This window comes from Diadema setosum, chromosome 6 (assembly GCF_964275005.1).
Source record: "Diadema setosum chromosome 6, eeDiaSeto1, whole genome shotgun sequence".
Lineage (NCBI taxonomy): Eukaryota > Metazoa > Echinodermata > Echinoidea > Diadematoida > Diadematidae > Diadema > Diadema setosum.
Window position 1 is genome coordinate 41,203,965 of NC_092690.1, and position 23,019 is coordinate 41,226,983.

At 40.1% G+C, this 23,019-nt stretch overlaps 1 protein-coding gene across 1 annotated transcript in view; it reads left to right on the forward strand.

Moving 5' to 3' along the window:
• Positions 1–23,019, forward strand: part of LOC140229808 (uncharacterized) — an 84,509-nt gene that overhangs the window by 5,869 nt on the left and 55,621 nt on the right. The window contains exons 2-4 of the mRNA XM_072310041.1: positions 17,571–17,713; positions 18,343–18,345; positions 21,150–21,313. Of these exons, the coding sequence (XP_072166142.1) occupies positions 17,571–17,713; positions 18,343–18,345; positions 21,150–21,313 (310 nt within the window). The remainder of the gene's footprint in view (positions 1–17,570; positions 17,714–18,342; positions 18,346–21,149; positions 21,314–23,019) is intronic.

Below are 23,019 nucleotides of genomic sequence, written 5' to 3' on the forward strand. Positions count from 1 at the left end.
TTTATTTTCGCACGGAACCAGCTTCAGTCAATGGCTGTTCTTCAGCTGGTCCGTCATGATTATGCAAACAGTGTAAGAGATCGGAGGGGGGGGGGGCTGGGGATAAGCCCCCAAGACCACCACCCCCCCCCCCCCTGCCGTGAAATGGGTCCATAAGATTTGGCTATTTGGCGGATTAAAAAAGAGAAAGAAAAAATATCACATTGGACTACAAGGATTAACGTTAAAGTAGGAAATAACATCCTTCACTGTATGCACACAAAGCTCTTTGTCCTTCCGTTACCATACATTAATGAAAACAATGTGTTGTAATTAAAAAACCAGTTGACATGTTTCAAAGTTGAATACATAAAAGTATAGCTAAAACTATTTGGATCAAACTGTATACCTGCCACATATGAAAAAATCATTAACCTTAGAGAGGTTTAATAAAAACTAACCATAACCCATCTTCCCCATACACTTTGCACGGACAATCTGCATGTCCTTCCGTTACCGTCCTGTTACCAAACACACATGGACATTATGTGGTCTAATTAAAAAATAAGCAAACATATTTGAAAGTCAAATATATTCCATTATAGCTAAAACTATGGCAATTAAACTGTATACCAATAAATTAAGATTGTTCCATAAACTTCACAGAGTTTTGATAAAAACTAATTTGCCTGAAAACCCATGTCCATTTTGATGTCCTTCCGTTACCGACCTCATTAATATGCATATTTCATTACTCTTTAGCAGGTATGACAAAAATTTTGTTGGAAATTATAGTCTTTGGCTCTGGTAATACATCTCTAAAGTTTAAAATGCTGTATCCATCAAACTTTTCTTAGAGTACTTTTTTAAACTGTGAAAATTCTGTCTGAATGTCCTTCCGTTACCATGGAATTGCCCAGTACCCAAAAGTACGTTGCCATGGTAACGGCATATTATGGGCAAAAATGGGTACAAATCTTGCGTCGCGAACTCCTCCCACAGTTTTTGATCAATTTTTATGAAATTACAACTGTAGGTACAGATGTTCATCTGAATATGTTAATGTGCAAGACACATATTTCCGCAGTGGCAAAAAGTGCGTTGCCATGGTAACGGCATGTTTGGTAAAATATAGGGCAAAATGTTTCATGGCAAAACTGCTTCATCAGTGTTCTTCCAATTCTCATGGAATTCATATTGAATGTTTGTCTTAGGATGTAGGTCAGCATGACACATTTCTTGACAGTGACAAAAAGTATGTTGCCGTGGTAACAGCTCACATATTATGAGCCAAAATGATGGAGAATTTTGTGTTGCAAACTACTTCCTCAGTTTTTGCCCAATTTCCATGAAACTTGGTACAGATGTGTGCCTTTGGTTGTAGATGTGCAAGACGCATTTTTTGACAGTACCCGAAAGTATGTTGCCATGGTAACGGCATATTAATGGCAGAAGATCAAGGAAAGATCTTGCGGATTTAACTACTTCCTCAGTTTTTTGACCAAAGCTTATGAAATGTGGCACACACCTTGATCTTGGTGGGAAGATGTGGAAGACATATTTTTCGGACGTGTCGGAAGCTGCGTTGCCATCGTAACGGCATATAAATGGCAGAAGATCAAGGAAAGATCTTGCGGATTGAACTACTTCCTCTGTATTCGACTGAAGCTCATGAAATGTGGCACACACATTGGTCTTGGTGGGAAGATGTGCAGACATATTTTTTGGACATGTCGGAAGCTGCGTTGCCATGGTAACGGCATATCAATGGTGGAAGATCAAGGAAAGATCTTGTGGATTGAACTACATACTTCCTCAGTTTTTGACAAAAGCTTTTGAAATGTGGCACACAATAGTCTTGGAAGATGTGCAAGACATATTTTTCGGACGTGTCGGAAGCTGCGTTGCCATGGTAACGGCGTTTAAATGGCAGGAGATCAAGGAAAGATCATTCCTTGGGTAAGACTGTCGTCACGGGGCGGGGGTATTAATCACCTTAAGTGATACAATGTATTTCTAGTTTTATCTGAACATTATATCCCATTCGCGTACAATTTCTTGTAGGCAAATGGGCGAGACACATTATGGCGCTTGCCTTGTTAGAACATTACACTTGGTGTATATCACCTAACACTTTCTGGACTTAGTAAGAAACTTGAAAAAGAAAATGGATAGTCCAGTGAATAATGGGACATTTAAACAAAAACTTGTTACATGATCACCATTGGACTATTTGATTTGATTAGAATTATCTCATATTTAATCAAGACTAGAAAGATTGATGTATTCAAATGTTGTAACTGACTATAAAATGTTAACTTTTGTTGGATGAGAGGCTTTGAATACATGAAACTATTGGCACATATTGTTGCTGGTTTTTCTTTGTAGTGTTTGCTACCTGTAATCACTCCAAAAAGAGAATGCTTCTGTGGTATAAATGACTAAAAGATGTTGCAGCCTGTGTCAACATTGGTAATCTTTGCCATCTAAAAACCATGATTGCAATATGGTAATGGTTTACAAGTATTTGAGGTTAACTTTGTTACAATGTAAACTGATATGTACCAAAATATAAACAGTGTTATCTGAGTATTTATAGCAGCCTGTTTCAAAAGCAGGGAATAGAACGACATGGTGTGGGGAATCCCCCAAGACAGTCCCGCCAACCAGGAGAGTTACAATGCGGATGGTTCATTCCAGTTTATAATGTCCACAGGAAATCAGTCCAAAGAACATTACTGTTTTGATACATGGCTCTGCCTGTGCATTGTCTCATGACTGGATGTACATTATATCGATGATGACTGGCGGGGGAGGGAACATTCCGAATGTTCCACCCAAAGGGTTTGAAATGCTATTGAGGGAGGTTATAAGTCCTGAGACGAAGTCGTGGGACATACATATACCTTGTAGCCTCCGGAAATAGCATTTCAAACCCTAAAGGGTGGAACGTTTGTACATGTTCCCAACAACAAAAGTCATCATCTGTTATATTATATGGGTTAGTCAAATACATCAAACATCAATATGTCAACGTCAACCACTAGCACAACACACTCGATTGCTCGCTCACGCAGAGCCAAATTTACTGTGCACGCACGGTCCTAAGCCTGCTGTCGTTTGTTACGTGAAAATGTTTTCCCATGGGAGAACATTACAAGAACGTTCGCCCTTGGGCGAACATGACGAATGTACAGCTCCATTACGTGACTGTGTTTAGCCAATCACATGCCCCAGTCACATATAAACAGGGATGCTCAAGGATCTACACGGCGATCCGGGGAAATCCGGGGACGTCTGGGGAGATCCGGGGAGATCCGGGATTTTGGTATGACTGTACACACGGTATCAACACGGCAGCTACACGGATAAGGCCGGAAGAGCGCGGCGTCTACATGGACAAAGACGGCATCTACACGGATCAACACGGCAGCTACACAGATCAACACGGCAGCTACACAGATCAACACGGCATAGACACGGCAGCCACACGGACCAGTCCACCCCGGATTGCTCTGCCAACACGGCAATCCCGGGATGACGCCAGATGTTTTTGACTTCCAAAAGTTGCCGTGTTGGCCTTCCGGCGTCAACACGGATCTCTCCCCGGATCAGATCCGGGGTGGTCCAGGGTGATCGGGGATGTCTATGTGACTGGGGCATAACCGGTACTTGACTATAAAACCCATTTAATATTGTACATTGTAGGCCTACATGTAGGGCCTACATTGTAATACCCTGTTCATAATACACTATTACTCTAGCACAGGAGCGCTCGTGAAACTGTCCTTTGTGCCCCTTTGGGTCTGTTCATACTGAGAGTCACTCCCAAGGAGACTAGATGCAAAATGGTTGAAATGGGCATAATATCTGTAACCTACTGTAAACGTGGAAATTTTCGCAGTACATTAATTTTCGCGGATTTCGCGCTACGTTCGGCTAGCGCGAATTCAAAAACGCACGAATAAATCTTCGCAATTTTCTATGCACATTTTGAACGGCCTGAATTGTGTGCGCTTCGTCGATGATACAGCTACGTAGTACAGACATGTTTACGCATATAGCAGTATCATCGCACGCACCGCACGCACCGCACGCACCGAGCCCATGGCCGATTGCTACATCCCCGCGACTACAGTACTAGTACTAGTACTACAGTACATGTATTGAGTAAAATACACATGTACTACGTAGTTGAGCGCTTGTACTCGCACTCGCGCCGCTCGCTATACGTTGCTTATCATACGCTGCAGTGAATGGCATCGCTGGATGAAAACAGAGACTGTGTATTAACCTGCTGCGGAGGGCGACTTTAAGAACCCGCGAATATGTTTTCGAGCCGCTCAGCGCGAAAAATTAATCGCGCGAAAATATTGACGTTTACAGTATACAAGCTTGTACATGGAAGAGGAAAGAGCAGGGCTTGCACATTCAGGTCTTAATGAGACTACCAAGTTGAATAAATCTGAAATGATATTTAATATATTGTATTCATAGATTTGAATACAGAATTGTAAGCTGTACACACGTCATCTGCGTGTACCCCATACACTTCTGTGCTGACCGATGCTATTCATGGTTTATAACCCTGGTGGGCAGGGAATGGTTGATTTCAAGTTCGGTGCTAGTGCTAGTGCTAAGTGCTATCTCAGCACTACTAGCACCGCTGATAAAACCGAACTTGAAATCATGTCGGTGTTGGGAGTTGACCTCAAAATTATGACGTATTTCCGGTTGCTGGTGCTGGGCTCGGTGTTGAATGTCGTCTGCTGAACCGAGCTCCGCCGTCTGTGTAGCGATTTGTACGTGCTTTTTCCCCATTGACTAACACTAGCCCCTAGGGATTAGCATTTTCTTCATTTCAAGTTCGGTGCTGGTGTTAGCGTTGCTGTGCAAGACCCGTATTCGCTTCCACAATATGTAGATGCATGTAACGTGCAAAGTCTATGCTAATGCAGTGGTCGCCCACGTAAAGAACACGAACACTCCAGACATGGCTATATAAATCTGAGCCTGGGAGCAAAATTAAGAAAGTTGTACTTTGGGGAATGGATGAAATTTGTGGCATTTTAATCCGTCTTCCGCACTACGGGTCTTAAACTAAGCAGTTTTGGCTACATCTTTTGATATTTGACTGTAATCACGCGCCATCACTTTTTTCGTCGCGCAATTCCCGCGGAGCTCGCGGTGCTGTGATTCCAACACCTACAGTTGTAGTGCTGGTGATCGATAATTTTGATCGGTATCGCCTCGTTAATCTGACCGTCGGTGTTGGAGCTCGATTTAACGCTATTACTTGGGAGCTAGCACTAGCACTAGCACTAGCACTAGCACTAGCACCAAACTTGAAATCACCCAATGAATTGGTCATCAGTCAACCCCCAAGCGGTCTTTTTATCTACCAAAGTAATATTGCAGTATCCCCTCCAACTGCAGGATTAACTTTTTTCCATATTCTCAGAATTGTTTTGAGCTTAAAGTTTCCATAGAAGAGAATCATTGCTCATTACGTATACGAGGTAGTTTTGCAAGGCAATTGCAGTTGGTATTTTGCAGGGTCGTGGAGGTCAGTAGTCAATATCCGTTGGTATTTTGCTTCTTCCGGGTTTCGCCATTCACTTTACACAATTTTTGTACATGTAAACATTCCGATTGACCACGAAGAGAAAACATTCAAGGACGTCGCTGTTTGTCGGTTACACGCACCGCAGAAGAACGCCGATAAATCATACAAGGTCGACCACCTCCAGCAGCACTACGCGTCAAACAATGACTAGTCCATTTGTGCTCAATAACTGCACAGTGACCATTAATTATTACAACTCTCCAAATTGAAACAGAAGCAAAAATAAAGTGTAAAAGCGTTCAGATGTTTGAAGTTCGCCTGTGGCAATATGTATGTATCTTTGAAGTTGGAGTTGATATGTATACATTGATGAACAATTTTTCAATTATTTGACATGTTGGCGATGATCTACAGGTAGTCAAATGTGGCATGATCTATATCATAGTGTATAGCCTTATTCACATATTTTCCTAATTTACCTAGGGGATAGGTAACATTTGTAATTATGATATTGACTGGCCTTGAGGGAGATACCAGATAAATGTTGCCCGCACTGAAAGAATATTTTCTGGTATCCCCCTTGAGGCCAGTCAATATTGTATAAATATCTGACTACATCATCCTTGATGTGATCCCAATTTCTTTCTTGGGCCTCTTTTGAGCTGTCTGTATCCACAGTGGTAGCCATTTGACAGAGTCATGGATCTATCACTGGGAAGTGGTTCCTCACACCTGGCTGAGTCACTCATTCTTTTATATTAAATGGGTTAGTCAAATACTGGTTAGTGATTAGTTAAACAGAGTCACGTGATGGAGGTACGTATTCGTTATGTTCTCCCATGGGCGAACATTCTTGGTAATGTTCGCCCATGGGAAAACATTTCCACGTAACAAATGACAGAATGCCAACGCGTAGGATCGCGCGCACAGTGAATTTGGCTCTGCGCGAGCGAGTTACAATGTATATGTAGTGCATAGTGCGCGCTAGCTGCACATGCACGCTTTGCTGAGCCAGTACATGGTGGCCGTGGCTGCAAAGTTCGTAGGAGCCTACATATCTCTACGATCTTTGGTGGTTGACGTTGACGTATTTGACTAACCAATATAATATAACAGATGATGACTTTTGTTGTCGGGAACATGTACCAAACGTTCCACCCTCAGGGTTTGAAATGCTATTTCGAGAAGCTATAAGTCCCTCGACTTCGTCTCGGGACTTATAACCTCCCTCAATAGCATTTCAAACCCTTCGGGTGGAACATTCGGTAGGTTCCCTCCCCCGCCAGTCATCATCTATATAATGTTAGAGATCTTTAGATTTTTGCAACATGACGTTCAGAGAGAAAAAAAAAACTTCTGAGCATGCGGAAAATTGTGACTCAAATTCGATCTATTTACAGCTTGCATAGTCTGAGTTTTCATTACACGTTTTGGGCTATTTTTATGTCTGCTGAATTTGAAATGCAGAGAGCTATTTGATGCACCTGTATCATATAGGGGCGCCATTTTATTTTTTGTAGGTTGCGTCCTAGCGTACCTACTTTTCAACATGATGTGGGGTAAGAGGAGAACATGCAATGCAATTGTCATCTCAAACGTCCGCGCTTCAAATTTGCGAAAAATAAAAGCTTGCGAAATATTGGCGTATACAGTGAAACGGAAATAGATCAGGGGGATATCATTTTGGAAGTTAAAGTTCCAGCACCATGGTTGTGAGATTGGGTGAATGACCAAGAGTATCCTCACTTGGCCTTGGGTTTGTCAGCACAGTGGACGTAATGGTCACACTACACACATTTTAGTAGCCAATAGTCTGAAACAGAGGGATACATGCAATGTACACAGTGGAGAGTATGCCGAGTGGGGATTATCCACTTTCCAAATAAACCATGGAGCTTTGATGGGGATTATCCACTTTCCAAATAAACCATGGAGCTTTGAGGCACCCCATAAATTAACAACAACTGGACTGTTTCTGAGAATTACCAAGGTGTGTGTGTGTGTGTGTGTGGGGGGGGGGGGTAGAAGGAGAGAAGAAAGCCATGTTGTATTTTATGTCAAGAAGAATATATCAGGATGCTAGCATAAAACCCAAAGCCAGAGAAAAATTTATGTGGATTGAGTGAAAGCAGCAACATTAGTAGAACATATCAGTGAAGGTTTGAGGAAAATTGTAGGCCTACTATTGATGTTTAAAGTTATGAATTTTTAAAGTTTTAGTGTTGGAACTGCTGAATGAGGAGACTACTCATGGTTATGGCATCATGTATGGACAACAATATAAAGATTTAAAGTGTAAAGGGAATTTAACAAATATATATATTTTTCGTGAAAATTACATATTCCATCACCTTGATCCTGACTTGCTGTACTGTATGTGATAGCAACTATTCCCCCTGCTTTCTGAAAGCAGTTAGTCAAGTGCTCTTTCATTATGCTAGAAAAGTCAATTTTTGTGGAATGTGCTTTTATATTAAATTTTATTTATATTGAATATTTATTGAATTATGACATAATCATAACCTCTAGTTAGTCTCCTCATCCAGTGGTTCCAACACCAAAACTTTACAAATTCATAACTTTTGCATTGATTTGCTCAAACTTTCACTGATGTGTTCTACTAATGTTTCTGCTTTCACGCAATCCACATTTCTCTCTGGGTTTGGGCTTCTTTTAATGCATGGATACAGAGTATACAATTTTATGGCAACAAAGCACACGTCATGAGATACAGTGTACTTCCTGGCGGTGGAACCGTCTAGTGCCGTCTGCAATGTACAAGCTGTACTAGTACATACTGTACTTAAAGTGTATAGTAGAGCACTATACTGTAGAGTGTTGACATCATGATACATCTTTGTGTAATAAAATGTTTGGAGTGAAATAGAAGTTTATCAAAGTGTAAACAATGATATTGTACTCACTGTTATAGTCAACAGAGTAATTTCTTTGGAAGTATGTGATATCAGTTTACAATTATTAATAGCATTTGTTCCACAGTGTACACTGTATTAAGCAGATCTCATGATATCCCCCAAACAACCAAGCATGTGATATCTGATGGGCAAATGTCAATAAACAACCATGTTTCCAATTTTGCATTATTATATGATTGTAGGATATCAACCACCTCACGATCCTACACGTACATACACTGTTGAGCAGTGCTAAGGAATGATTTTGCTCTCTAAGATGTTTTGACAAAAGACACTTTGATTACAGTTTTGTTAAACTTGACTCTTTGTCACAATAGCCGGGTTCACACGTACAAAATAGCGGGATGACGATCGCGTTCCATATCTCGAGATTTTTTGCGAGCGTCCACACTCTCCAAATTAGCGGGATAGCGATCGCGCTCGGAATCTCGAGTTTTTTGCAAGTGTCCACATGTACAGAATTATCCCGCTAATTGCTGATCGAGGTAACAGCAAAACCTGCAAACTGGGTCACACAGCGCCCTTCTCTATCACTGCCCGCACGCGCTTCTCTTTGCCCATTGTTGTTTGCGCGTCAGTGGTGTGGTTCGCGCGCTGTTGTTGTTGGGCTCCAAAGAGGTTAAGGACCTCTTCACAGAGGCCTCACTCTGCCCCCCCACGGAAAAAAGCAGTAACTGACATTTTTATGAATGTTTACTTTTTTGCAAAAATGAATAGTTTACCCAATGCTCTCCAATGTTAATAGGTCAGTTTTGCAAAAAGAAAAATGAAAGTGACCAAAAATACAATTTTTCACTTTTGCAAAAAGCAGTAACTGCATCCAGTTGATTCAACTTTGCAAGTTTCCCCACGGAAAAAAGCAGTAACTAACAAAGCCCACGGAAGAAAGCAGTAACTAACAATTTAGTCTTTATCATTCAGACTCTGTATAGTCCTTCCTGTATATTTTTTTCCCTAATACCATTTATTTTTTCTACTAATTTTTTTTTTAACAATGTAAACAGCAGTTTCTCCCATAATTTAGGAGAGTAGATATAAAAAGATTGTTTCACCAGTAACTTGACTCTGCCCGCAGGGAATCATATGACAAGTTGTAGAAAAAGCTTCTTTCTGGAGACTAGCAAACCTGGCAGACTCAGCTGCGCGCTCAGAGTGCAGAATACGCGTGCAGCAGCTGCATGCGCATAAATTCTGCAGCATACAGTAACTAGCTAAACATTGCATCACATCACAGTCATCACTTGCATGCACAGTATTGCAGGTCTGGTACAGTTTGAGTGATCATGCCAGTGCTAACCATGCTGTCACACAGTTTCTGCGGTCCAGGCATGCCTGTAAATCTATCATGAATTGCAGAGGAAAAGTCATGGTAGCCATGGCTTTGACCAGAACCAGAAAATCTAGGTGAGCTGAAAATATATTGAAGGGAGATGAGCACTAGTATTAATGCACTAACGTTAGTCTAATGTTAGATGTAGGCCCTAAAGTTTAAAATAGGTCTACCAGATCTAAAGTTACAGAGTATGCCTACATGTAGATCTAGATTCTAATCTATTGTTAACTGTTTAGTGTTAGACAAAATGTCAGTAGGCCTAGGCCTAATCTAACGTAATAGATCTAGGTCTAGCACTAACATTGGGCATAGATCTGTAGTCTAGCTTAAGTGTAACGTCAGAGTTCGACTAGGATCTAAGACGAAGAGACTTGACTTTATTGTCTAGTCCAGGGTCATGTGTCAGGGGCCAGGCCGGGCACTCCAAAGTTCAATTAGGGTACATAGGTGTCTACCTTATTTTTACACAGAATGCCATTCAATCTACAAGACCTAGTCTAGGCCTAGCGATAGGTCCTAGATCTTATAGATCTAGAATAACCAGAAAGTAGAAGAACTTTATAACCTGGTGGTGGTAACAATTCTCCTCCTATGGTCATGTGGCATGTGCAGTTACTGCTTTTTTCCATGGGGAAAACAGCAGACTCCTGGCCGTCTGCAGTTACTGCTTTTTTCCGTGGGGAAACTACCCAGAATCAAGGGTGAGCCACCGCAGTAACTGCATTTTCCTAAATAACATTTAAAAAATAACGGAAACATCACTTTTTCCTAGGTACTGTTAGACAACTAGGTATGGTGCATAATCATACCACAAAATTATTTTTGAATGTTTCTGTGTTTTTAAAGAATCTGCAAAAAACACAAAATCGCATTTATCTCAGCTCAGCAGCTATGCAGTTACTGCTTTCTTCCGTGGGGGGGCAGCACTGTTGTGATGTGCGCTTTGCATGATGGGATATAAAAACTCAAGATTCTAATCCCCACCATTCACACGTACCAGCGCGGGGCCAATTATCCCGCTAATTGATGAACTAGCGCAAGATTTCTCGAGATTAGCATCGCGATGTTTATCCCGCTAAATATCGGGTTTTTACTGTCCACACGTGCAAAAAACTCGAGATACCGATCGCAATGCAAATCTCGAGATTTGTGTATCCTGCTAATTGGTGTACGTGTGAACCCCCTACAGTTGAGTTGGTATGGAATACCAAAGTGGTGATGTCACAGCCTTTTGTTATATAGCTTTGGGTTGGAACCAGGTGTGAACATGGTTAGCAACAATAGTGTTTACAGACATTTGGGAGAGGTGAGGCTGTTTAGAACGAGTTTTCATGGCAATGAATGGCTGTGATGTCACATGTTGGTCATACCGTAGATGAAACTTGTCTAGTTTGCTTTTAACATTGCTCTGTATTTTTCAGTCATCTGAAATGGGTTAAAATGTGATTTATGTTAAACATGGAATAGTATTTTCTTAGGCCCTTTTCATAAAACTTGTCATCAGTGACAAGTTGTCGTACTGTAGATGTGACAAGCTTCTGAAATCCTTGCATCTGATCGGCTTAGAGCAAATTTGTCATAGAAATGTGGCAGTTGTCACTGATGACAAGTCTTGTGAAACAGGCCCCTGATGTAGAGGTATGAGCTGGGCTGCAAAGACCCCCAGTCTTTATACCCTGTAGAACAAAAAAAAAAAAAATGTACTTGTACACCTTACAATGTTTGTGATCCAAAGTATTAATTTTGTATAGTTACAAGTATTATTAATCTCAGTGATTCACCTCTTCAAAGGCCAATTGGAAAAGAGCCCCATTCCTTTTGGAAATGCCCGTTCATAATAATTTGTCAGCAGTGAGGTTTAGCAAGTCCAAATTTGTAGCCTGGCAGTGTATTTCTGTCAAAGTTATGACGACATATTGATGAATTTTCATGGAATATCCATGATGTTAATTTTTTTTTTCCTATCATGGAGGCTAGAGTTATTATTTAACACACTAACTCAGAAAGACATTGACGAAAATACAGTGTATGATCCAAGGCTTGCCAGTAAATCATTAATATATTTATCATTGATAGGCCTACCTGCCAACTTTTCTCATTTAATACCTAAACGTTCTTATTTCTGATGATAGAAGCTTTTACAGTCAAATTTGTGTTCCTACATGTATCTTTTTTTTTCTCCCAAGTATCCATACATGTATTTCCAGATTATTATTATTATTATTTTTTTTTTTTTTTTTGGGGGGGGGGGGTGTTGAGAGGTACATGTATACAATGCAAATTATATGAATTCAAGTCAAATTTTATAGGGATAAATCAACATGAAGTGAATGCAGCTTTGTATAATGTGATATATGGGGAAGGTACTGTACCCTGTACAAGTTTATAGTCAGTTCAGATGTGTTGATGTACAGTTTGTACAGTGTGAGTGCCCCTATGTTTCATACAGCAGTTTTAGAACATGCAAGTGATGTATGTATTTGGCACAGGTAGACGGCTAACCACCCACACTACAGAGCTGGGCTGAACCATTCACATCGTGGGGGTAGATGAGTGTACTGTTACAGGATGAGGAAATGTTTGTCAGTATACAGTAAATAGTCTTCATCAAGACACCTACAAGTACACTATTAAAGTCAACTTTTTTTTCACATTGAATAAAAAAAAAATGAACACAATGGTACAAGTTTCACTGAAAGTTGACATAAAATGAGAAAATCGCAATATTCTACAGCATTGCAGGGAATAATTTTCCAACTCAAATTTGGTTAGCAATTTCAGCTGATGAACAATATTTCACATGGTATCCTGTACATTTCTATGGAAGGAAATTGCTACACAAAAGATCGTCTGTGTAGCAGTGGTGTAAAAGTGCATAGCAAATTGTGATGCGATACCAGGAAAATTAACCCTGCGTTGCATGTTTTCTTTTTAAAAAAAGACAGAAAAACCCCCTAATTTTTGTCACTTATTAGTTGAGATAATGATGATGTTATCACCCTTTTTCTCTCTATTCGGATATATGCACAGAAAGTGAAATCTTATTTCCTGTGATTAAAGCAATTACAGCTCTTCCAACAAAAACACATCAATGTCAGGTTATTTACAAGTCAGTAATAGTTCATACTGAATAAAGATAAGATCTTTCCTCAACAACAACTGGGTGGATATTTGTGTACAGATCGTCTGCAGACTATTCAAAGTAGCAAAAAAAGCTGCTGAAAACTGCTTATCCAATAAGGGCGAGCCAATGGAGTAAAATGGAGTCAAAAGGGGCCTGAGCTTTCGATCCTAGCAGAATCTTCGTCAGAGGCAAAATGACAAACATGCAGGGAAAGCAATCACATATAAGGACTTTACACAACAAGAACAGACAGGGACAAGCTGGGTACACAGAACAAAGAAACAAAGGAGAGGGAGGTCATGGGCAAGGAGCCCAACAGGTAAAAGGAGGGGGATTAAAGCAGGAGGGTGGACAGACAATAGGCAGAGGAGAGGGGACAGACAAAAGGCAGAGGGGGTCAGTGATGATCATGAGGATCAAGGAGGCAACCAATGAAGGAAAAGGATGAATGGGGAGGCAACATCAAAGAAGATAGGGAACACCAGAGGGATAAAGAAAGGGAAAGAGTGAAAAAAGCAACAGCAAGAGGAAGGGAGGGGGGGGGGGGGCTGAGCAAACAGTGAGCCCTGAAAGGTGTACCAGGAGGAGGCAACAAGGGGAAGAAATCAAACATCAAAGTGTATACATATACACACACAGTAATAATAATGACAATGAAATAACAGTAATGAAAAGAATATTGATAAAAGAAATAAAATAAAGCACATATGAAAAACTGGGGGAGAGAAAACTGTATACATTGTAAGTACACAAAAAGCAGGCAAGGCAAGATAAGCACAAGTATGTGTAAACAAACAAAACCGGGTGTGTGTGTGTGTGTATAGGTAGAAAAGGCTGTATAAAAGAGACTCGGACTAGAGGAAGGAATCAATTGGGGAAAAAAGGGTCTGCAAATGGAAAAAGGCACAAAGAAAGAACAAAATGAAATTGAAAAATGAAAAATGAAAAAGCGAATAATAATGGTGATAATAATAATAATAAAAAAAAAAAAAATATATATATATATATATATATATATATATTAGAGATATAAGAGGTGGTTAGTCATTTCCCTCCTGGATGTTGAGGCCATGGGGTTGGATGGTGTGAAGTCGTCTCATCCAGAGCTTCTCTCTGCTGGTTCTGACTGTGTCTGGACGAGTGCCTAAAGATTCAATGCCCTGTAGAGTCATATCAGTGATGGAATGATCGGGTAGATTGAAATGGTGGCCCACTGGAGTGTCGAGCTTGGCTGTGTTGACAGTAGATCTATGTCCGTAGAAGCGTCTTTTGAGTGTTGTCTTGGTTTCCCCAACATACTGGATTCTACAAATTCTGCAAGTGATGAGATACACAACATTAGTGGTGGTACAAGTGATGTTTCCCTTTGTGTGGTGAGAGAGGCCGGTAGAGTTGCTGGTGAAAGAGTCACTCTCATGGATGTGTATGCTACAAATGATGCACCTGCTGGCTGAACATTTGAATGTGCCATGCTGTAAAGGACTATTCAAAGTGAAGACAGTATGATCTCCACTAATATGTCGGCCTACATGATATCTTCTTGAACCTGAAGTTGCATGAACGTTAAACTTAAAAATCTGACAACGTACTTCTTTGTCTGTGTAGTTCTAAATAAACTTGTATCAGACGTGCATGTTTTATGATCTGAAAGTCAACCTGTAGTGAAATGGGTTTGCATGTCATTAACTGTCAGCACCCCAAGAAAATGTGGTGTATACTGATTAGAGTATTAGGTAGAATCATTGAAAGTATTGTATCGTGCATAATGAAGGGTGTATAAATGTAGCTCTACTGTATATACAGTACAGTGTATGTTACATAGTACATGTTACTGCATGAACAGGTGTAACCTTTAAGGTTAGGTTGCAGACAAATTTTAAGAGCTTACAATTTCTAGATTGATCAGCAGGCTAATTAGTGAGATGCAAAGATCCACTGTGTCTTGGCATACAGCCAAGCACTCCATAATAATGTGTCACTGAAACTCTCAACTATAATTGCTCATGTGACTCATAATTTGACTAGTTTTGCAACCAAAATTGTGCAATATATAGTGAATGTGTTACTGTTTCCTTCTATAGCTGCCATGTCATGATGTTTTTTGTATGAGGGGAGCTCTCTTCAGAACAAATGTATGGCATTAAGTGATAAAATATGTTTGGTGTCTGTTTGATACATGTGTACTTCTTACAACTAGAGGGAAAATCAAGGTATAACATGGGGTAGACTTTAACTTTTTGTCAGTGTCATACAATGTTCCTTACTTGATAATGTAGGCCTATGTGAAAAGGGAATGAAGATGCAGAAATTTAGTAGGTGATGGTGTACTGTCCCATTGCCTAATACATCACTAGTGGTCCCATATACTCATATTCATGCTGGGATCATCACAAGTTTTTGATCACTTGTATGGTCTGCTACTTGCATGCAGTCATGCTAGTTGATGTACATTGTGTACTATATCAGAAATCAAATCAAGATTGGACTTGAAGGTCCTGTTTACCTTTGGGAGCAGTGATTTAAGAAATGTCCAAGATATCACATTTGATGCATACAACTTGATGTGTAGGTCTGTTGTATCATAAAACATCCTACTATGTAACATTTTTGCAATAGAGCCTAAAATATAAGGAGATATCTGTATTTTTCTCATTAAACCATAACTGTAGATGGTTTAGTCTGGAAAAATTTTTTGTATACATGTAACTATTGTTCACATTTTGTGTATTTAACAATACTTACAATGTAACATCGATTACACAGATACTATTCAAATTTTTACAGTGGCAGTAACCATCCCTAACTCACATTTTAGAACTAAAGGACTAATGCTGGGTTTTTGTTTCTTCTGCAAATGGTAAATTATGCCTTTAAGTTATTTTCTCTCTAGTAAGGCCTTTTTTCCAGAAATCATCAAATGTCACTAATGTGACAAACTCAGTAGTCTTTATGCAAGGTGGTCAGTTTGTCAGATACATCGTACGATGAAAGTCCTCCACATTTTGTTAATTCTTTTTTTATGCAGTGAATGTGAAAATCAATCTAGCTTGATTATCTTGTTTGAATTAAAAAAGATACTGTAGGACCTAATTTGTTCCATGCTTGATGGGTGTGCATAACGTGTGAAGAGAAAATCTTTTTATTTTTAATCCCATGATGCAACTCTCCACACTAGATTCGCCTTCTTTTTTTGTTTTAATGCAGGCTATCTTTTTCCCTTTTTTCTCGCTTTTGTTTTTCCAACCAAGAACTGAGTCTTGATTTGTCTACTCTAATGCTAGAGCTGTAAACTTCGAATATGATAGCAGATCATATGATTGTAGTTGAATTTTGATTATTGAGTTAAATTATTGGAAATCTCATCACCAGTAAAATGTTTTACAAGATTTGGCATAGTAGGCGTTTTCACATCAGCCCGATGTTTCGAAATAGCGCGCTATTTTCTGACTAGGGAAATTTTCCTGATAGCGAAATAGCGCGCTATTTGATAATGTGAACACAAATTAGCGTGCTATTTGTATAGCTCTGATCGAGAAAATTTCTCGAGTCCAAATCCGGAAATTTATGAAATAGTGGGATAGAAGCGCGCTATTTGATAATGTGAAAACGACTCGAGAAATTAGCGCGATGCATCCCATCATGCCTAGTGTGTGTGACCCGATTGATCGAGGCAAATTGCACACAAATCATGAGGAATTTTTGAGAGGGCACGCACATTACTGATGCTGTTTGCACATATTATTCAGCTGTCGAATTAGCTCGACAAAAATTCGGGCTGATTCTCTTCGGGCCGATGTGAATAAGAAATGTACTCGCAATCGCAAAAAAAATTCTCGAGCTGATTTGAAAACGCCTAATGACTGTGGCAATCATTTTATCATAGTATTGTGCAATGATATACAAATTTGTCACTACCCCCCCCCCCCATGATGACCTGTGTCATTTCAACTCCAGCCAGTCAATGACCCCTACCAATACTTTCCACCTTCAGTGAGTCATGGACCTTCATCATCCCTTGAGTATACATTGTACATTTCGCCCCATCTAATTTACAACCAAGTGAAGTCAAACCCAGACATCCTGCCCTTCCCCCATTGATTACTTAGAATTGTTGTTGAAACCAAATCCAAGAACGCTACCTCCTTTCTAAAACTAGTCTCGCCTTTGTTTCTACAACAACCAAAGTTCTCTACCATGAAGACTCCACCCCCATTCGCCCATGCACCCTTTCATAGTGTGTTAACTGTGTGTCTCATTCAATGTATGAAGAGAATTGTATCATTTGAGTGGACGTGCATTCTGAAGCTTGAAGAAAGAGATCATGCCAGAAACCACCTCTCAAATACACTACACTTGAAAAATGGTACATTACTACTTTATGTGCCACAATATTTCATTGAACGTGCACCCGCTCTCTATAAAACTAAACCAATCCCAACACCACAGTGAAACATATTGTGCTTGTGTAAATCTTATCAATTTTGTATAGGGGCTTTGATTACATTTTTTTCAAAGATACACACATGAGAGAAAACAGTAAAAAAAATATTGTGCCAACATTTTTTTTCTTCATTTTTAATAGACAGTGTATGAATATGTATTGAACTATTTTCTTGTTCTTATCTTCTACAGTGGTGTTTACTGGGAGAAAGGACTCGGCAGAATCAGAGAATGGGGAACAAGGAAGGAAGATTCAAATCAGGTTCCCTCTCTCACCCACTGTCAAACAACAGTTCCACACATGCAAGTGTGGCAAGGTGCATGCCAAAACAGAGGTTAGTCTTGTGTGACAGGAGTTTGTGTGGGGAAAGTCAAAGTGAAATGTCACTCCTTGTATTAGGCCAAGTAAAAAAAGAAAGTAGTTTCTCGTCCGGGTTTTTTGAGCAAGGCGATGAGGGAGGTCCTTACTATTTGATATCTTACTATTTTTTCAAGGATCGTCAAAATGAAAGTAATATGTGTTTCTCGTCCAGTAATTCTGAGAAAGGTAACGAGAGAGGGGTTTACAATTTCCTATATTCAATTTATGAAATGAAATATCACTCTGGTAGCTGTGTTATGAGACCAGCAGGTCCCAAGTGTACGTCTTGCCTGCACGCTGTGCATTTTCAAACAAATAGATATAATTATGTGCCATACTTGAAACGAAACTTCATGCATGCAGAAATACATTTGCTTTTTCTTTCCACTACAGATGTTAAGGGAACATGACCATCTTGATGCTGGTATTTAGTGTTGTAATGGCTTTTCTGATACCAGTGTACTTGCAATTCTGATGTATTGTGCTATTAATTGAAACAGGTATAAAACATGTCATTCAACAAATGTACGACTGAAATAAATTCCATGATATTCAAAACACTGCTTTATTTATTGGTGATTGTGACTTTTTGTGTCCACACAGCTGGTATGTATATCTGCAGTTCTTCACAGTACATTAGAGTTGTAGCACATTCAACTAGAAACTGGCTTGTACAATTGCAGATGGATGTCAAAATGATACTGATATGGCATTCTAGCATTAAACGTTTAAAGATGTTTCTTCATGTTCTAAAAAGACATTTGATAATCGCTCATTATTCGGATGATGAATGATTGTATAACAGTACACTATACAGATGATACCACTCACGGCTGTGTCCGTGAATGTACATCGTGAAGAAAAGTATCCCGCAGAAACCAGAATCCGTGGAAAAGTTATTTATTTTGTAGATACACCCATTTAATAATTCTACATTTGCTGGAAAAGCGCATTCATTTTCTCTTCAAAATAGAATGTATCGCCGTGACAGACCAGGGGATGGGGACCCTGGACAGCTACAAAACACGCACACTTTGCCGATATACGGTGCGGCACGGCCACTGCACTGGCACCAGGGAGGTGTGGACCTCCCTGCTGGCACCGTACCTTCTGACACTGCACACACATGCACATAGTCACAATGACATGAAAATGTATACAAACTCGATACCGTACAATCCTCACAAGCATTTGTACAGTACAATTCATCCGCTTAAAATATCAGAAACGGGGAAAAATACGAACAACGCGCGAAATATGCGTGGAATATCAGCGATTGTTCGCAAAAATGTTGCCGCTATCGCGTTCACGACGTACCGAGTGCGCTGTACATCACAGCCCATGGCCCAGTAGGCCGGCCCGCCGCGCCGCCCATCCCACTACAGTGCAGTTCGACGCTTTGTGGGTCATTCCTTCTTGCCGATCGGCCGAGCTCGCAGTGTGAAATGCATGCGTTATTACATACACACTACACACAGAAGCTACAGCTGTACTACAGTCTACAGCTAAGTAGAGGACGCAAGGCGTAAAAATTAGAAATGAGACGTCACGATTGGTAGGTGAATTGTCGATCTTCTTTTTTTTTTCCGGCGGCCGAAAAAATAGTAAATATCAAAAAAGTCGATGCGGCAACTGAAAATCGATGCGGGCGGGGAGCGGGTTGGGACAAGAATTATGAATTTCTTGGTATTTTCAGCGCCATTTTGAAAATAGTAAATAGTAAAAAAATCGATGCGGCGGCCAAAATCGATGCGCGCGAGGACGAGAAACTGGTTTCTCTTTTTACTTGGCCTTACAGGCAGAACATAGTTTTCATACACCTGTAGAAACGGAGTGAATTTGGAGCCCTTCTGATAGTTATGTTTTAAATCAAAAGTTTGCATAGATATAGAAATTGAGGAAATGCAGCAATTACAGTGGGTAAGTTTTGTTAGAATTAGACATGAGCTTGTAAAGGAAATAAGATTTTCCATGTTGGATTTGATATCTGTTGAAATCACACACTGATCAAATTCTGCGATGATGTCCTAACCTTATTCCTTCTTTGCTATAGTATTGGTTTGCTCAAAAATTATGTTCTAATCATCTTCATCTTTTAACCATTTATGTGCCCAGGTACTTTCATAGTCTAACTTGACAGGCTCTTTAATTAGCACCCGCAGATAATCCCCCCTCCAAACTTGACATAATATACCAAGCCCACTTGGGTTAAGTAGTAGTAGTGTGCATCAGTTCAACAGGAAGGTAATGGTAAAACAATGGAGATTAGGGGGATTAGGGGATTAGGTAATCTCTATTCATTGGTGGTTGGTTGCCAGCACACTAGGGAGGTGTTTCCCACCTTCCTGAACATACACTGTCCCCGCGTTCACATTGGTCCCCGCGACGCGGGGAAAGTCCCGAGCTGTGGGACTTTCTCCTCCAAAACCATTATGTGAACACTCACTGGGACTTGTTCCCCTGTCCCCGCAAAACAAATCGGGTAAGGGGACAGGATTTGGAGAGGAGAGTGACCTTGGGGCGAAATTGATAGCGTCCAGCTGTGGTCATCAAATGTGCGCATGCGCTATGCCTGGCAGAGCTCCCCCCAAGCCCCAATTGCCCCCACAGCTCGGGGACAGATGAGATACCAATGTGAACGGTCAGTCCTAAAAAAGATGAGATCTCTTGTGGCTGTCCCCGCGTGGGAACTAATGTGAACGCGGGGTCAGTCCAACAGGAAGGCCATCGTGAAACAATGGGAATTAGGGGATTAGGTAATCTCTATTCATTGGTGGTTGGTTGCCAGCAGACTAGGGAGGTGTTTCCCACCTTCCTACAGATACACTGTATCTCTGCCAGCCAGTGTGCCTTCCAATCACCAAACAGAGAACAGTGATGATTAAATGAAGTGTATGCTGTATCGTCATCATCTTAATTATAATAACGATGTATAAAAAAAGTGCTAAATAATGGTATTTCTAAGTTTATAGTCATATTATATCATATCAACGGTCATTTACTCTAGATAATAAATTGGTACAAAGGGTGTACTGTAATCAGAAAATTATTTCCACTAATGAATAATGTCTGTCTCAACATGAGGATAAATATGATTCTGTAACATTTTGTATAATGTTTCCATAGTTTAGGGAAAACAAGAACAATCAGATCTTGCATTCTATTTTGTGCTGGTGTCAAATTAAGCAGCAAAGGTTAAGAGTGATCAGTTATTTGCTGCTGCCTGATGAATTGGAACCTAAGTTAAAAAAAAAAAAGGTTTTAGATTTTAGATTGATAATGCAGAATTGATAATAAAACGATTGAGGAATTTTTCCCCAGCCTTTTGTCTGTCCCATTGCAAGAGCAGTTTAATTCAAGTTCATAATTACCTGACAGTTTCTGAATTCTTTTCTGTGTCTGTTTTACAGCCGAAGGACGTGGTCGATGGCTGGAACAGACTTCTGAGAGAGGGACGCAAGTGCCATGAGAACAACCTCCGCATCATTGTCTTTGCTCCTCTACTCTACAATCGTAGCACACTGGCCCCAAAATGGCAGAAATGGATGAGAAAACAAAACCTCATCATCGATGAGTAAGACCAGCTTAATATCAACTATCCCTGTCTCCTATCTTTTCATCTCCTTCTGTGCTACTTCAACTTCCAGCTCACTTTTGTGACTTCACTGTCACTCTCTGCCTTGCTTATATTGTTACCTCTTCCAAGGGAGGAGGTTATGTTTTCGTTAACCGTTGGTTTGTTCGTTTGTTAGGTTGTCCGTGTGCACAATAACTCAAAAAGTAGGTAACGCATGTAGATGAAACTTGCATCAAAGGTTAAGAATGGCACAAGTAACAAACGATTAAATTTTGGTAGTGATCCAAGAATTTGGGGGGAATTTATGAAGGATTTTTGACATTTTGGCAGTTAAGGTCAGTGAACTTGGGAGTTGAGGCTGCGCATATTTGAGGTTTGCATGCGCGCACTAAAGTGCATGCTCTAGTTTCTGCTAGGGCGAGGTGCTGTGTAGCTGAAGGATTATGATGTAACAAAGGTTTCTATATTGGGGAATCAGGCAATTTTTCAGCATGTATACCTATGGGTGGAAATCACTGATCTCTATGGAAGAGCCCAAAGAGCTTTTAAAATCTCTTTGGGAAGAGCAAGATCAGTGGTGGAAAGTAGCTGCTTGGTGGAGGTCTGCGCTGTCAGAGTGCTTTCCTAGTTACTATTGTTATATTCTCCAAAATGAAATGGAAATCGGTCACACAGACATCACATTTTGGTTGTTGCTGTGAGAAATATTTGTTGACATCTTCACTCAAATAAGGCAAAACCCAGACCCCTCTCTCCAAGCAGTCAAAACCCAGACCCCTCTCTCCAAGCAGTCAAAACCCAGACCCCTCTCTCCAAGCAGTCAAAACCCAGCCTGCCTTTTCCAAGGTCCTCTTTGGCTTGTGTACAAGCACTGTTTGAGCTTGACACAATGACCCAAGGGCTTCAGCTGTACAGTTCCCACAGAGGGGATAGGCTAGTACAATGTTAACAGGGAATTACACATGGAAATGGTTGGTCTACAACAAAAGGACAAAGCGACTTAAAGACAGGCTTTAATACTACAAGAGGTGATATCAGATTAATCCTTAACTGCCTGGGAAAAATAAAGACACTGAATTTGGGCAAAAGACACAAAAAGGGTGACAATTAAATTGGGCAAAAGACACAATAAGGGCGACAATTACTGCTGTATCACTGACCATATTCTAAGCTTACACCAATGTGTTTTTTGATCTCACGCTCCCTAGTTTGTATTAGAATGTCTAGCCAATATCTGACAATAGGACACTGACCTTGACTATAAGCTACCTAGAGCAGGAAAAGTTCTTGATCTTAAAGGCATTATTCACCATTTGCAGATGACAAAAAAACACCAGCTTTTAGTGCTTCAAACTAGTTCTGAAATGTGAGTTAGGGATAGAAACAACCACTGTAAAAATTTGAACCAGTATAATCGATGTTAAGTATTGTTAAATATACAAAATGTGAATAGTGATTTAGAATCAAAATGTTTGCAGACTAATCTGTCTACAGTTACGGTTTATTGAGAAATCTCCTTATATTTTAGGCTTTGTTGTGAAAATTGTATATGATAGGATGTTTTGTGATACAACTAACCTACACCTCTGCATCAAATGTAATAACTCTTTAAACATTTTTTAAATCACTGCTCCCAATGGGAAACAGTACCTTTAACACTCTGTTGCTTCCTTCCTTCAATCCTTCCTTTCTAGGGTCTTCTT